This window comes from Dunckerocampus dactyliophorus, chromosome 18, assembly GCF_027744805.1.
Source record: "Dunckerocampus dactyliophorus isolate RoL2022-P2 chromosome 18, RoL_Ddac_1.1, whole genome shotgun sequence".
Lineage (NCBI taxonomy): Eukaryota > Metazoa > Chordata > Actinopteri > Syngnathiformes > Syngnathidae > Dunckerocampus > Dunckerocampus dactyliophorus.
In genome coordinates, this window is record NC_072836.1 from 18737526 (window position 1) to 18755202 (window position 17677).

A 17677-nucleotide genomic window follows, 5' to 3' on the forward strand; every position below is an offset into this window, starting at 1 on the left:
ATTGAACTTATGTATTGATGTGTTATTAACTATGCTTACATGTCACTAAATGCAGCACTGTAGTGTGCACAAGTGTGTGTGTGTGTGTGTGTGTGTTGGGGCGGGGGTGACGTCACATCGTCCGCAACGAGGCTGTGTTGAGAAACTGCGCAGCCGCCATGCGCATCCGCCAGCTTGTGGGCAGCGCAGCCATTTCTGTGCCCCTCAACGCAGACACACAAACACACACCGAAGTGTTGTGTGTTCATCTCACACACACGCGTGTAACGTTGAGGAATCATCGCGAAGAATCACAGCTGGAGTCTACTGAATCCACTGAGATCCGCCATCTCTAAACTTTCCTTGGATTTCAACGCCTGCGCAGCCCCCTCCTCCCCCTCGGTGTGTATGTGTCTGTCTACATGTGTGTGTCCGCGATGGAAGCCACCAGTTTACAAGCAGGCAGCTGCGACACCGCAACGGTGCACGTAAAAAGGGAGGAGGGAGAGGAAAAGCAATCTGCGCTGGTTTTGGGCAGCCAGCACTCGCCTGCGCCCTGCAGCGATCCTGTATGCAGGGGAGGAGAAGAGCTGGGAGACTCATCACAGCTGCATACAACCAACACTGCTACTCCTACGCTGCTGTGTGAGTGCTCACTCTGATTTTTATTTGCAACACGCTTTTCACCCAATGGCGACTATGCATGCAGGGCACCAGATGGCGCTGTTTAAAAATAGTCATCCAATTAACGCGGATATATACGCTCTTTTTTCTTATCGTGATGTTTTTGGAGACTAGTTCATAACCCCTAGTTTGGCATTCGAACATCCTAGTGGGCGTGTTTGGAATATGCCATTTTTTTTCATTGGCTGTATGAAAATATATTTCACAAATTCTGCCTAGAGACAAGTGTTCTCCCAAGCTCGTGGGCGTGACCCGGAGATGGAACGCAAAGCAATTCTTCATCGCTGCTTCTGAAATGCGAAGATTCTTTTCACAGTTTCCTGGGCACGTGTTGCTAGGCAGACGTTATGTGTTCCAAAATATTTATTGACCTCCCAAACCATGGTTTCTCAAATGGTCTCAACCCAGCGTTTAAATAAAACAATAAATGAATAAAAATACAAATAACAATACATAAAAAAATAAAACAATAATTAATTAAAACAAACAAAAAATAATTCAAACTAATGTTTGACTTTTTTCTTTTTAATTTGGTGGTAAAATTAAGCAATATGTTCTCATCTTCCACAGATGAAGTGAAATATCATTGTGATCTTATGAGGCGTAATTGTGATATACATTTTGAATCTCTGCATTATTAGAAGAGCCTGCTGGCCCATTAGGCAAATGCTTAGGGTCCCATGGCCTCGAGATGGTGGCCACAAAAAAAAACAAAAATTCCCCTTCAATATAATTGTGTATTAATGGTTTCAAATAATTATTCAAATATTTGTATTACTTAATATAATATTGGCCATATGATAATAGTAATAATGCTTTATTAATAAATATTATTAATAATAATACTTTAACTTTTTGACTAAACCAAAAATGTTATAATAGTCCCTGGTGTGTCTCTTCCCAGCCCCGGTGATGCCATCTGCTCCTCCCGAGAAGACGCTCCCCCTCGGTTCCGATTTCTCCTCCAAAGCTGTTTTGTGTCTGATCGAGGCCGTCGGTCGCCGCTGGGGCCTTTACGAGACGCGGGAACGCTCGCAGCTCTTCCAGAGCGTCCAGGAGGAGCTGGCCGCCAAGGGCCACATGCTTCCTGTGGAGAGGATCCGACGCAAGTGGAATAACTTGATTGTTACGTACAAAAGGGTCAAAGACCGCAGCCGCGAGACGGGCCAAGCCAAGACGTCCTGGGAGTTCTTTGATGTGAGCGTGGCGGTCCTAAAAGGACAAACTCCAGGCAAACTCAAATTCAATAGTGTTTCTCACCGTTGTTTAATCATAGAAGATCTCTCAACTTTTTTGGACCCCCATGGTGGGTCATTTAGCAGGGACACTCAATAAAAAGACAGCGAGTCAGCAACGTGTAGGGTGCTTTGTTTGGGCACTCCATTTCACAGAACGATGCAGTACAGAGAAAACGGACTAGTTATGTGCAACCGAGGAAACATTTTGGTGAATATTTTCAACGAAAACCGAATCACGTGAAAAGTCGGGCGTACAAAAACCGAGGTTTGACTATTTAGTCGTCCCTCACCACTTTGCGGTTAGAGTTTTGAGGATTCACTCTGTCACCGTTTTTCACAACTACATTAATGAATAAATCATGCTGTTTCGTGGTTGAATGCGGCCTATTATTAGTAAAAAAAAAAAAAAAAAAAGCATATTGACGCAAATGTTACAATTTTTTTTGCTTAAATTAAGCATTTTCAAGCATAAAAATGGCAAAATTAAAACTCATATACAAGGAATTCAAAAGACTCATTCAAAGATGCTGTGAATGACATGTAGTATTACACACTGGTCACTAGGTGTCAGGAATGTTACTGTAATGTACGGTGCGACACACTCGCACCAGACTTTAGGCTTTTACTTGTATCACCATAGGCACAATAAACAAAAACATGGGCTACTGTTGCTTCCCACGTCAAACTCAACTCAACTCTGAACCCTCGACATCACTTCCTGTCCGCCTGTCACACACTTATAGCAGCACGAGTCTTACTTATGTCTTAAATGTCTTATTTTCTCTTATTATGTCTGCTGTATTGGGTAATACGAGTGTAAAGGGGTGTTGTTTCATGTCTAGAGGGCTCTAATATTGTTAACAAGTACTTAGAAGGTTGTAAACAGGTGTTTTATGCTCTAACTACGAAAATATTCCATTTATAAATCATACTTTGCGGAAATTCACTTATCATGGTCAGGTCTGGAATCAATTAACTGCAATAAATGAGGGATTACTGTATATACTGTATGTGTGTAAATATAAATATATATATATATATATATATATATATACACACTGTCTAATGATAGAATTGTTGTGTCTCCTCTGCCTTGCAGCTCATGGATGCCACGCTCTGTGACACTGTCGGTTCTTACATCAGCAACAAACGTAGCAAAGGAGGCAGCGCCATGCCCACACAAGCCCCTGCAAAGGTCACACCCAAGCTGCACATCCCATCGCCGACTACCATCATCCACCCTAATGGGAACTTCTCCACGCCTGTTCATGTGGAATCAGGGGCCAAAGCTCACTCTGCTGCCAGCGTTAGCAACAGCGATGCCATTGCGACTGTTCGCCAAACAGAAAGTCCAGACCTCAAACCCCTAATGGTACTTAACAGTGACATTGTTACCAACAGCCTTCATCTAGCCTCCACTGATCCACCTCCATCATTCATCTCCTCATCCTGTTTCACACACACTGCCTCACCCTCGCTTGGGTCTGACCTGAACACCCCCCGCAAAGCTCTGTCGTTCCCAACAGACGTCATATGCTTTCGTCGGGGCCAGAACCTCACCTCCAATTTCCCCTCCACGTCCTCCTCCATCGCGTCCTCCGTTTCCACCCCGGCCACAGCAGGGCCCGAAGTCCAGAAGGCGAACGAGGAGCACAGCAGCACCCCCTTCTACCGGGAGATTTTTAAGAAAAGGGAGGAGCAGACTCACCTGGATGGCGTCGCTCACGGCCGCGTGGAGGCGAGAGAAAGACGGCGTGAGAGGAGGGAGATGCGGATGGCAAAGTCCCTGTGCAGGATCGCCACGGCTCTGGAGCTGCTCTCCTCTAAGCAGGACACCGTCATTGCTCTCCTGCAGAGGCTGGCTGACAAAAAGTGAAGGAAAAAGAACACGTTAAAGTAACTTTGGCTTAAAAATCTCACATTATTTGAGTGTCACCTGTCTTCAATGATTATCGCCATGTTTACTAAACATTATTAGTATCCAACTTATCAAGTTGATTGTTTTTAACAGGCTACCACAAACCAACACTAGTGGTGACAAGTTTGCCTCTTTTCAGAGAACAGGCACTTTTGACTCGGCTCACTAAAAAGAGTCGGTTCTTTTGGCTCCTCAGATTTTTTTTGTTGCTTAAATTGATTTCTTACCAAAATAGGTGTAAAATTAATTTCTAATGTAAAAATATAATTACAGTAATCCCTGCCACGGCTTCACTCTATCACGGTTTTTCAAAAGTATATTAATAAATCATGCTGTTTTGTGGTTGAATACATCTTATTAGTCAAAAATATGCAAATTTGACTAATTTTTTGCTGAAATCAAGCATAAATGAAGTAAAATCCAAATATAAGGCATTCAGAAGATGCAGTCCAAGATGCTGTGACTATATGTAGTATTCTACACTGGTCACTAGGTGTCAGTAATGTTACTGTAATGTTCGGTGAGACACAAGCACCAGATCTGATCGCCAGAACAACAGGCTTTTGAAGGTTGGAATGATCACACAGCAGGCACAATAATCGCTAACATGAGCGACTGTTGCGGTTGAAACCCACGCCAAGCTAAAACTCAACTCTGAACCGATGACGTCATTTCCTCTTCAACACCGGGACACTTTTACAGCAACACACACGACCTCAAGTCTTATGTCTAAAATGGCCTACTTTCTGTAATTATGTCTACTATATTGAGTAATATGAGCGTAAAGATGATTATAGGCGTGTTTAGAGGGCTCTAATTATGTTTAAAATGTGCTTAGAAGGTCATAAACAGGTTTTCTATGCTCTAACCATGGAAATAGTTATCCTACTATGCAGAAATTCACGTACCGTGGTCTGGTCTGGAACCAATTAACCGTGATAGAGGGATTCCTGAATATCAAATGTTTGTTTATATGGCTTTATTTAAATGCTCAACATGGAACAAATTGCAACAAAAAATGAATTATTTCTAATTAGAATCAGCTCAACTCCTCACCTTTCCAGCTTGCGTGCGTGACCACTGCGTCCTCCTTTTGCAGCGTGTTGACACGTCGGCACCGCACATTTTGACCAACCGTGTGCGGCTTTAACAGAAACAAAGACGAGGGAAAACAACGGACTGCTCGTTCAAGTCTGAGCGGCGGCACTCGTTTCGTTCATTTCAAAGAGTCGCCTCTACATCACTAACCAGCCGAGTAATACCTCACGGAGTTGGCAGTGAGTTTGCAGGCCTGGTTATCGCAGGAAAAAATGATACATCAATTCCAAAAACAATATTTATTACAAATTATAGCACTGAAAAATACAACACAACTTTTGTGTTGTTGTGTCCTTGTTGTTCAGTGCTATACACAAGAATGACCAAATGAATCATTTTTAAATCACACTTTCAATATCAATAAAACTGGTAGACTGACATCTAGAAGGTTATCATATTTATTAGCTGATGGACAGTTATGTCATGACATTATCTTCAAATTAGCATAACACATTTCTCTGTGTGGCAGCTGCATCTACTCCAGGTTACTGCTGTGTGTGAGTGACAGGAAGAAAAGCTCTTACTCACTTAGACTCATCTTTTTCGGACTTTTTTCCTGGTTTTATTCTAGGGGAAACACGGTATTTAAAATGCAGTCGCTATTCAGTCATAACGTCTTCATCTTCTCCCTCGTCGTCTTCATCAAAGTACTTTTCCTCTGCATCTCTGCTGACAATGTCGAGGTTGTCGAAGTCTGGGTTCTCATCCACCTCGCTGTCAGGGAGACACACAAGCACACGCTTAGGATGCAACGTTCAGTTACAAGCCACACCGGAGTACATGCGCACGAGCATGGGGAGAACGTGCAACCTCCACAGAGAGTGCCACCATGTTTCAAACGCGCATGATGTCTTCATGAGGACAGCTTGAAGATAACTCAAATGGTGTACATGCCATCTTGGAGTGAAGGCCGACCTGTAGTTGAAATCCTTGTCTTTGCCGTCGAGGAAGCGCTGGTGCATCTGACTGATGAACTCCTCCCGTAGAAGAGCCTTCTCTTCAGAGGTCGGCTCCCAAGTCTTCTCCTGGACTCCATCATCTTCAGCAGCAACATTGAATGACACACAAAAAATAACACTTTAAAAAAGAAAAATCCAACTAAAGCGCCACCATTTCTTGCGTTCCTTGCCTTCATCGTCCTCGTCCTCCTCCTGCGCATCCTCCTCTCTCTCCTGCTCCTCCTGCAAACGACCTTGGATGAGACGCTCCTGGTAGGAGTTGAGGAGGAGGTGGGCGAGCCCTCCGGGCGCTCCCTGTTGTGCCTCAGGTCCCCCCTGTGCACTGTGCAACATGGCCTCCTGGGAGCGCTCCAGCACCTGAAATGGGAAAAGATTGAAACCACATCCTGCAGCGAGAGCATGACTTTATAGTACATTGTTACCTCCTCATCGGTGAGGTACTGTCCAATATACTGTTCATACAGCAGTGGTTCCCTCATTCGCATTTGTTCTTCACTAAAATATTCACCCTCTAAGAAAAGAGTGAAGACTTTTAAGTGGTACTGTACATTTAAAAAGAAAAAGAAAAGATGCCTCTACCTTTCTGCAGGGCCCTGAGAGCAGCATAGCGCTGGTTTCTAATTCGCTTCTTGTCGGTGCTTCCTGCAGCTCGCCTATGGATCACTTTGCTGTAGTGCTGAGTCCGCGGATCAGCGCTGACGTGGGCAAAAGATCGCAAATGCTCCGGCTTCAGGTAGCCCTGGAAAAGCCAAGAAAAATACAAAATACAGCTGTATAAAATTTTAATATAAATAAATCACTCCATATTTCCAGTTAATTCCCTTACGGGATGGGCATTTCACCAAGTTTCCTAGATTGACAAATGATCACTAATTTTGTTTCTCATTTTTAAATAATACATTAGGGGATCTGAGAATTTCTCTGCATGTTCTGGACTTCTCCTTCCATGCCAGGGTTGTACTGCACAATATCAATCAAGTCATGTATGACGTCATGTTTTCTTCATAAATTAATCTGTAGCTCATTGGTTAGGGCTGCAAGTAACGTTTTTTTCCCCTCAGTTCCTTATTTTCCTGATAACCTTAGTACACTCTGACGATGTTTATATGATAGATGTTAGGCAACAACACATGCACTTACATGGTATCTCTCCAGGAAGACCAGAGGTTTGCTCCTGTACTGCTGCAGGAGCTCTTTTTTACGTTCCTCTGGTGTCAGTTCAGCTTCTCCTATCTGCTGACTCTTCACTTTGCTTCCACTCACAACCACAGCATCCAACAAGGCGGTGATATCAGCAGGGACATTCTGAAACAAGTGCAATCCAAAAGCACACATCAGCCACGCGAGTATACTGTGGCCGAGGGCCTATTTTACAAAGCTAATTCCGTTAGCTCACCTGGGTGTCTTCCAGCGGCTCCTGTTGAACTATGGGGGGAACAAGGAGCTTTATCTCCACCGGTTTTTCAGGGAGTGTACTTCGGTCGTCCTGCAGATCAGATGTATCGGACGTGTTCGGTTGTATTTTAACGCGAGGTTCGAGCTCACCCCACATTGCTTACGTATTTCTAACGTGACGCAAAGTTAATGTTGTCACCCTTTGTTGTGCTACTGTATGATCAGAGACGTGTATATGAGAGGTTGACATCTAAAATGATAAAATAGCAACAGTAGCAGAGTTAAGTGACACTAACGTCATCATTAATACACACGTTGCTATCGTTCCTGCTAGCATGATGGTGCGCCGCCATATTGGTCCGTCACTATTTTTGGTCCCCCACTTCCCACGGACACGGCGCGTATATGCCCTCTGCTGGTAGATTGTGGAAATGAACGCCTAGATATATTTATAACAAAATTTACATTATAATTATTGATATTATTGCATGTGAAAGTATTTTTATAATGCAGAAAAAGTTTTTATTAGTGGTTGACAAATCTCCTTTTAATATCGCAGAATATTATTTTTGGACAGTAAAAACTACAGAGGAATAAACTGCCCCCAAAATTCAAAATTACATCCGTGCTGGGGCTCGTTTGGGATTGACACACGCATATACATACACACACACACAACACATCAGATACATACAGTATATGAGTGGAAGAAATGGGGTTAAAACTTGAACCTAACTTGAACCTGTTTCTAATTTGTTGTCTCCGTACTTGTGACTCACATGAACGCCTGCTGGTGATGATGTGGATTGAGTTTTAAAGATATTCAGATGCAGTTTCACGGTCGCATTTACATAAATTATTTGACACGTAAGAGTTGAAAGTCTTGTAACAGCGTACCTACACGTCTGCAATGCACACAACGCAGCAAAGCGAGATTATCCGCGCCAGCACTGCCGTTGTGGCCTTATCTGGAGTAATGATTCGTTCCCCCCTCTTTTCCTAGACTTTCAAGTTCTCTGCCCGGGGATACTACATCCTCTTGCATACAAACACCCTCAGTAGAGAAACACACACTTACACAAATCCCTCCAACATGCACACCGATGCACACACCACTGTTTGAGTGAATCAGCTCTGCAAAATGTCCCACTGCATCTACTGTATCTACAGTCACCAATAATGATGCCTTCGCATTGTAGCATCTTGTGTCACATTAAGGAGCATCACGTGGTTACATTTGCACATTTCAGCATGTCTAAAAAGGAGCTGGAAGAAGCAGAGCTGACTTATTCCTACCCCTTCATGTATATTACTGACTTTGTATAGATAGAAAGATAGATCTATCTATAGACAGACAATACAATAAATTCATAAATCACGCTGTGGTTAAATATGGTTTTTATTGATAAAAAATATGCATATTTAAGCAAATTTTACATATATTTTTGCCAAAAGGAAGCGTTTTCAAACATAAAAACGGCTAAATGAACTAAAATACAAATATAAGGCATTCAGAATACGCATTCAAAGACGCTGTGATGATAGGTATCATCCGTCCCCCACTCATCTCCACGAGCACCGGAACACATTTACAGCAACACATACCAGTACAAATCTTATTTATGTCTTATTTTCTCTTATGTCAACTATATTGGGTGATAGGAGTGTAAAGGTGACTATAGGGGTGTTATTTCATGTCTCGAGGGCTCTAATGTTAAAGAACTCTATTTAGAAGGTCATAAACAGGGTTTCTATACTCCAGCCACAAAAATATTCAATTCATAAATAAAGAATTCTGTACTTCGTGGAAATTCACTTTTTATGGTCGTGTGTGTGGAACCAATTAACCACTATAAACGAGAGATTCTGCAAAATCCTCCAAAACATTGAGAATAAATATATACAGTATGTTGTAGATTGTCCCTACAAACATGGCGGAAAAGTTGTGTTCAAAAACATTGTACTTTCTATAATGTAACAGTTCGTGCATGTTATGCTTATAATATTCATGAAGAATCACAAACGGGAGAAGAATAGCACAAGGCGCACATGCATCAAAAAGATGACTGAAAACAACTGATGCTTTTTCCTCCACAACGAAGTTGTAAGCACCCACGTCAGGGCACGCTTGCTGTTTGAGACAACGCTTGAAAAGAAGTCACATTTCGGGACGTGTGTGAGCTAAAATACATCAGAGGACAGACGACGGCGGGTTCAGGAACAGTTTAGGATGGGGGGCAAAATGAGCACACGCTGCATTCAATGGAAGAACAATTTAATGGGATTTCGACTTGCTGGCACTCGGGGCACACAGCTTGCCTTCATCTGAAAACTTGGGAGAATACATTAACATAGACTGCATTTGCATTCTACAGCAGCTACCTGAAAAGTTTCATATCATTAAACGAGACACCGTTATTTGCAGTAGAATGAATTAGACTGACGGAACTCTAACATGCGTTCTGCTTTTACAAATTGAATATTGTATAGTTTCATCTTTTTAAATCAAGATTATAGTTTAAAAGGGATTTTGTGCGTCTTTTATTCTAACACACGTAGATCAACTGTTAATTGGTTCCAGACCCGACCCTGGTAAGTGAAATTCCAAGTAGAATTCTTTATTTATAAATGGAATATTTTTCAGTTAGAGCATAGAAAACCTGTTTTGACCTTCTAAATACAGGTTTTAACATTATTACAGCCCTCTGGACATGACATAACACCCCTATAGTCATCTTTATTGGGTATCTCCCATTATCCAATATAGCATACATAATAAGAGAAAATAATCAATTTAAGACATAAATAAGACTTGTACTTGTGTAATTGTGTTGGTGCTAGGGGAGCTGAGTGGGGGACGGACAGGAAGCGACGTTCAGAGTTGAGTATTAGCTTGGCGTGGGTTATGGTTGGAACAGTAGCCTGTCTATTATCTGTGACTGTTTCAATGCAGTATTGTCATTGTGATCACTATCATAGTTCATCATTTCATGACTGCTATTATGTGTGACTGTTTCAATGCAGTATTGTCATTGTGATCACTATCATAGTTTATCATTTCATGACTGCTATTATGTGTGACTGTTTCAATGCAGTATTGTCATTGTGATCACTATCATAGTTCATTTCATGACTACTATTATGTGTGACTGTTTCAATGCAGTATTGTCATTGTGATCACTATCATAGTTCATCATTTCATGACTACTATTATGTGTGACTGTTTCAATGCAGTATTGTCATTGTGATCACTATCATAGTTCATTTCATGACTACTATTATGTGTGACTGTTTCAATGCAGTATTGTCATTGTGATCACTATCATAGTTCATCATTTCATGACTGCTATTATGTGTGACTGTTTCAATGCAGTATTGTCATTGTGATCACTATCATAGTTCATCATTTCATGACTACTATTATGTGTGACTGTTTCAATGCAGTATTGTCATTGTGATCACTATCATAGTTCATTTCATGACTACTATTATGTGTGACTGTTTCAATGCAGTATTGTCATTGTGATCACTGTCATAGTTCATCATTTCATGACTACTATTATGTGTGACTGTTTCAATGCAGTATTGTCATTGTGATCACTGTCATAGTTCATCATTTCATGACTACTATTATGTGTGACTGTTTCAATGCAGTATTGTCATTGTGATCACTATCATAGTTCATCATTTCATGACTACTATTATGTGTGACTGTTTCAATGCAGTATTGTCATTGTGATCACTATCATAGTTCATTTCATGACTACTATTATGTGTGACTGTTTCAATGCAGTATTGTCATTGTGATCACTATCATAGTTCATTTCATGACTACTATTATGTGTGACTGTTTCAATGCAGTATTGTCATTGTGATCACTATCATAGTTCATCATTTCATGACTGCTATTATGTGTGACTGTTTCAATGCAGTATTGTCATTGTGATCACTATCATAGTTCATCATTTCATGACTACTATTATGTGTGACTGTTTCAATGCAGTATTGTCATTGTGATCACTATCATAGTTCATTTCATGACTACTATTATGTGTGACTGTTTCAATGCAGTATTGTCATTGTGATCACTGTCATAGTTCATCATTTCATGACTACTATTATGTGTGACTGTTTCAATGCAGTATTGTCATTGTGATCACTATCATAGTTCATCATTTCATGACTGCTATTATGTGTGACTGTTTCAATGCAGTATTGTCATTGTGATCACTATCATAGTTCATCATTTCATGACTACTATTATGTGTGACTGTTTCAATGCAGTATTGTCATTGTGATCACTATCATAGTTCATCATTTCATGGCTACTATTATGTGTGACTGTTTCAATGCAGTATTGTCATTGTGATCACTATCATAGTTCATCATTTCATGGCTACTATTATGTGTGACTGTTTCAATGCAGTATTGTCATTGTGATCACTGTCATAGTTCATTTCATGACTACTATTATGTGTGATTGTCATTGACAGCGTTGTCATTGTGGTTGTTGATATTGTTTTGTCCTTTGTCCTTATGTCCTTGTTCGTCTTTATAGTTGTCACAGACATTTATTTGCTGATGTCGTTCTGTATGTTTCTGTTGTTCTGTTCTTGTTGTCACAATTGTTGTTGTTGCTGCTGTTGTCCTTGTTTCTTGTCTCTCTTTTTTTTTGTCCCCCTCTCATCCCCCCCCCCAAGCGTCAAAGTCAAATAAATTTTGTATAACAGGGGAAGTGTATATCACACTTCTAAAAAAAAAAAAAAAAAAGGAACAGTAGCCTGTGTTAGAGATTATTGTGACAGTCGTAAGATCATTCTAACCTGCAATAAAAGCCTGTTGTTCTGGCAGTCAGTCTTCTGAATGCCTTATATTTGTACTTTAGTTCATTTAGTCATTCTTATGCTTGAAAATGCTCAATTTAGGCAAAAATATGCACAATTTGCTTAAATATGCATATTTTGTAAGAATCGGACGTATTCAACTATTTTAACATTTTTCATATTATTAATAGAATTATATTGTACTAATATATATGATTATGGAGAAGGGGTAGAAAGCTCTGCTCATTTACATTATTAGAGCCCTCTAGATATGAAATAACACCCCTATAGTCACCTTTACACTCCTATTACCCAATATAGTAGATAAAAAGACCTACTCTAGATTCACACACGTTAGTATGTGTGTTCTTTTTTTTAAAACTTCCTGTTCTGTACACTACTTCCTGCATTGGCTATTGCCTCATCAGTGTCACCTTACTGACACCTTGTGACCAGTGTAGAATACTACATATCATCACAGCATCTTTGAACGTGTCTTCTGAATGCTTGATAGTTGTATTTTATTTTATTTAGCCATTTTTATGCGTAATTTAGGGGGGGGGGAAAGTAACATTTACTTAAATATGCATTTTTTTTTTTAGCAAATAGTAGGCCATATTCAACCACAAAACAACAATGATGTATTCATGAATATATCTTTGCAAAACCGTGATAGCGTGACGCCGTGAAATTCAAAGCACAAAGTACATACATTACTGATTGGCCACAATATTAGGCACACTCTTACTAGCTCCAATACAACAGCTACTTTATGTTAGATATTCTTCCATGACAACAATTAATACTCTGTTTTGATTGACACTGAACTCAACAATGTTTATTTTTGTGGTTGTATTTTGCAGCGGTGTCACTCAGAGCTGTGTGAAACATTTTGATTCAATCATAAAGAAATGAGTTCATTACCTAATTATGCCCGCAGTTGATCATCATTGAAATAAAATGTAGTCAGACGAGTCCTATTGTTGAAAGCTCACTCTGCTGATCCACACAAGTTCATCGTCATTGTAATCACAGACTTGATGCAACAGAGTCATCTTTCAAACAATAATCCAGAGTTGCAGCAAAAAGATTGAGTACGTCTCATCAATTTCTGGTCTATCAGTCAGTAGCAGAACTTATTGTTTTTCCCTCAGATGTTTCCTTTCTGATGTCATCCATCTCTTTGGCCTGTTGTGCCATTTTTCTTCCAGCTGCCACTCTCCATTTATCTTCCCCTCTAATCTTCGCTTTCATTTTTTCTCCATCCTTTTCATATTGATTTCCATCCCTTTCACTGTCCCGCTTTCCAACCATCCATCTATATCCATCCATCCTTCAACTTCCCATGTAGCCGAGGTACATATACCCTCAAAAGGGCCACATGGCCCTCCTCTGTGGGCGAGTAAGGGGTCTAAGAGGGTTGTCGTCCCCTGGGGGTGCAGGGGCGAGCGCATACCAGCGGTCCGACAGTGTTCAGCGACGTGAACTGAGGCTTGAGCAGGTACCATCAGTGTTGCTCCAGGGTTGCTAAGCCACTCACACTGGCAACGTGGATGCCTACTATGCAGTCTGCTTGGTTGTCCTGACATCATCACCACAATTAATAATGAAAAAGATGAGAAAAGGGACATTTCCTTGCCTGGGTAGGACAGGAGGAAAATGAGCTCAGCTTCTTTGTTGTTCTTCTTCTTGACACAATGAATTCCACATAATTGACATCACTCTTAATGATGAATTACCGTGTCGACCCAAATGTAAGACAACCCTGAGTATAAGACAATCTCTCTTTTGGAATTTTGTTTTGGTTTTTAGACAAAATGTACCTTCATGTTTACCTTCTCACTTGATTACCATTTTCTTAAAACTAGCATCAAAACGCCTCCTCTGCTGTGTGCTAACTTGCCCAATCGCTCCAGGCCACTGGTGTGTGAGTGACTGGAAGAAAAGCGCTGGCTCACTGAGGGAGAAAATGTTTGGCGTCACCGGTTGGCTTGCATGGCTCAAAGTGGTAGAGCGGTCGGTTGCCAACCTGACGGTCAAAGTATCCTTGGGCAAGGTGCTGAACCCCCCAGTTGCTCCTGACGCTGCGTCATCAGAAGGTAAATGTGCTAACAGCGCTTTGGGTACCTTGAAAAAAGCGCTACATAGTAAAAGTCAATTTACCATTGACTTAAATCTCTAAAGCCCAAATATAAGACAACCCACCTTTCAGAGACTTTTTACATTCGGGTAGGTATGGTAACCAACGGTTTACTATTTCCGAAGTAGTTTTTAGGGCACGAAACCATATTTGGTCATCTGCAAGGGTTGAATCAAGGCAACTGGACACTTCTTCTTTGTTGAGGCTTCGTCAATTCTAAAATGTCGGTGTGGAGTTTCCCTATTTATGTCTATGGTTTGTTGTTGTTATTGGCCCGGCGACCGTCCTGAAAACCTGTTTATGATCTTCTAAATACGGTTTTTAACATTATTAGAGCCTTCTACATATGAAATAACACCCCTACTGCCACCTTTACACTCGTATTACCCAATATAGTAGACATAATAAGAGAAAAGAAGATATAATACGGGCTCACACATGTTAGCACTGGAAGAGTTCCTTGTTTTTCCTTTTTTTTTAACTTTGTGGTCTGGACAGCCCGTCCTGCGGTGGCTGACACCTCGTGACCAGTGTAGAATACCACATATCATCACAACGTCTGTGAATGAGTCTTCTGAATGCCTCTTGTGAATGCCTTATATTTGTATTTTACTTCATTTAGCCATTTATATGCTTGAAAATGCTTAATTTAGGCAAGAAATATGTAAAATGTGTGTAAATGTGCACATTTTAAAACTAATAATAGGTCGTATTCAACCGTGAAACAGCCGTGATTTATTAACAGTTTTTTAAAAACCTAATAGAGTGAAGCCGCAAAATTGAAAGCACAGAGTGGTGAAGGATTACTGCGTGTAAAGTGAATGAAGAAATGATTATTACACAGCTGTATCGTGGCTCTTCCATAGAGATTCCATTGATTTTTCATGCTGGAAACACTGAATTTCCTTCCTGACTTTGTGATTTTTAGTCTTTTACAAAGCACAGCCTAGGCTATTAAGCATTTACAACAAGGACATGGCACAAACTATGAAGACCAAAAGGCTTTGACTTGACAAACCATCAGTATCAACCTCATTCACAAGTCACAGAGGGAGACAGCCAATCAAAGACAATTTCCTTCCAATTTCCTCTCATTTGCATAAATCTCGACACTTATTTGACAGCCCGTCTCTCTCTTTCTCTGTGCTCTATAGTCCCTTGCTCACTTTATTCTCGTCACTGTGAACAGTTCAGCTGCTCTCCATTAACACACACTGTGCTTGAGAGTCAGCTGGGAATCGGCTTTGCGGGTCAGAACTGGTCTTTTGGAAGAACATTTGCACTCTTACTACACGACACTCATGTGCGACAGTTACTTCACGCATGAGCCCTTACAACATGCTGTGTAGGATCAACACAAAGATAGATTTGTTATGCGATGCTAAATGATGCCGTAGGAATATTTATTTGAAAATCAAATCTACCGAAGGGAACGTGGTGTTACTGTGTCTTCACCCTGAACAATTCAATTCTCTCATAATTACATCTGACCAGTGAAGCCAATTATGAGCTGGGATTATCCTGCGTTTGATTAAGTGTGCGACCCTTTCACCTTGAGGGCCAGCAAAGGCAGACTGATTTCTATGTGCGTGCAGCACCCTTTTTAAAGACCACGGAAGAAAATAAGAACCATCAAGAATAAAAATGCAATAGGAAGGCAAATACAGTATAATAATTGTCATGATCTCTTTCACGTCATGTGTTTACGCATATGCAGCAATCCCGTGTTTATCGTGCTTAATCGGTTCCAGCTCCAATCATGGTGAGTGTGAAGTCTTTACGGAAAGTAGGATTCCTAATTTTGTAGTTACAGCATAGAAAACTTGTTTACAATCTTCTAAATATGTTTTTTGACATTAGTAGAGCCCTCCAGACATGAAATAACAGCCCTAGAGTCACCTTTGCACGCATATTACCCAACATAGTAGACACAATAAGAGTAAAAAAACATTTAAAACATAAATGAGACTCGTGTTCACGTGTGTTGCTATAAATGTATTCCCTCGGGGAGCCGAGGAGCCGGCTTCAGACTTGAGTTTTAGCTTGGCGTGGGTTACGGCCGCAACAGTAGCCGGTGTTAGGGATTATTGTGCCTGTTGTGAGCTCATTCAAACAATAAAAGGCAATCAAGTCTGGTGTTTGTGTGTCAGTAACATTACTGACGCCTAGTGACCAGCGTAGAATACTACATATCATCACGTCTTTGAATGAGCCTTTTGAATGCCTTATAATTGTATTTTACTTCAACTCTTGTCAACTACTTAGCTTGTTACCTTTAGTTTATTAGCAGTAAACGGTACGAGTTAAGGAGAAAAGTGGAACGTTACTGCAGTTGGAACTAATCGATGCGATACAACACTCATTTTTGTTGCGTTTAAGGAGGCGGGCTGCATGAATGAGTTTCACACAGGAAATAATGTTCCACAAGCAGACCAATCACAGTCTTTACGGTCATCGTACACAACCTTTCTAAATCATAATAAGTCACTGCATATATGATAGTCTCCATCCAGTCAAAAAACCAATTCCAGCACAGAAAGCACTATTTACAGTGTCACATGAGAACACCAATTCATTTTGCACACAATATTAATGACCTCTTCAATATTTCACACTCTAATGCAAAACTTACTCATTTGTTCATATAACACACACACACACACACACACACACACACACACACACCACGCACTGTTGCGTTCAAGTGCACTACGTAATTCAGGCTTAACTCCTGAGTGTACTAAAGAAACGTCCATCAAAACCATTCATCTAGCTTTTGTGCTTAGCGTGGGTAATTAGCATTATCGCGTGTTGTCATTTTCAACTGTCTCTGTAATATTCTTTAATCTATAAGGCTCTTTGCCAAGAAGAGGTAACTTTTTGGTCCATGTCATCATAAATGGGTTCGTACAGAAGACACCGCCCCCAGTTGCTTGATTGATGTGTTGTGGGACAAATTGTGAGATTCAATAAGCGAAGATATGAGAAAATTATCCATCTCTGTCGTCGGGACATAATAAAACACTATTGCATTACCTCCATTGGGAATACAAAGGTACAGGAAACACACACACACACACGCACGCATGAGGGAACGTCATCACATGATTGAATCTTACAGTATCAAATCAGCCCCATGTTGTCTTTTCATCATGGCCCACTGATGGTGACTTATCGGCCGGCAGTCCACATGTGTCACGTGCTTTGTGGAACGAAATAAGAAGCAACATCTATTCTCTAAATCCCTGCTCAGATCAGACACACGTGTTCTGCTCCACCTGATTGAGGATACCGAATACAGACGTAGTCTCAATTTCGTTTTCAAATGTAGCAGATTGCTAGACATTGCAACACATTGCTAGATTGTGTCGAATCCGGCGTGTGTCGTTAAAGAATTGTCTCGCATGACAGTGGAAGTGGAGTCCTCTCCCTACCAGCAGGGG

General features: G+C 40.8%; 2 protein-coding genes across 2 annotated transcripts; one reads left to right on the top strand and one right to left on the bottom strand.

The window, feature by feature from the left end:
- The first annotated feature begins 121 nt into the window (after positions 1-121).
- On the top strand, positions 122-6713 carry LOC129171211 (uncharacterized). Its single transcript, XM_054759644.1, has 3 exons — positions 122-624; positions 1568-1860; positions 3001-6713. The coding sequence occupies exons 1-3, from the start codon at positions 402-404 to the stop codon at positions 3775-3777; spliced, it is 1293 nt and encodes a 430-aa protein (XP_054615619.1). The 5' UTR covers positions 122-401; the 3' UTR covers positions 3778-6713.
- ccdc97 (coiled-coil domain containing 97) lies at positions 5142-7640 on the bottom strand. Its single transcript, XM_054759645.1, has 7 exons — positions 7273-7640; positions 7017-7181; positions 6456-6615; positions 6299-6387; positions 6047-6233; positions 5833-5956; positions 5142-5631 (listed from the first exon to the last, which is right to left on the bottom strand). Exons 1-7 carry the CDS (start codon positions 7426-7428, stop codon positions 5517-5519), a joined length of 996 nt encoding a protein of 331 aa, XP_054615620.1. The 5' UTR covers positions 7429-7640; the 3' UTR covers positions 5142-5516.
- Positions 7641-17677: the final 10037 nt, after the last annotated feature.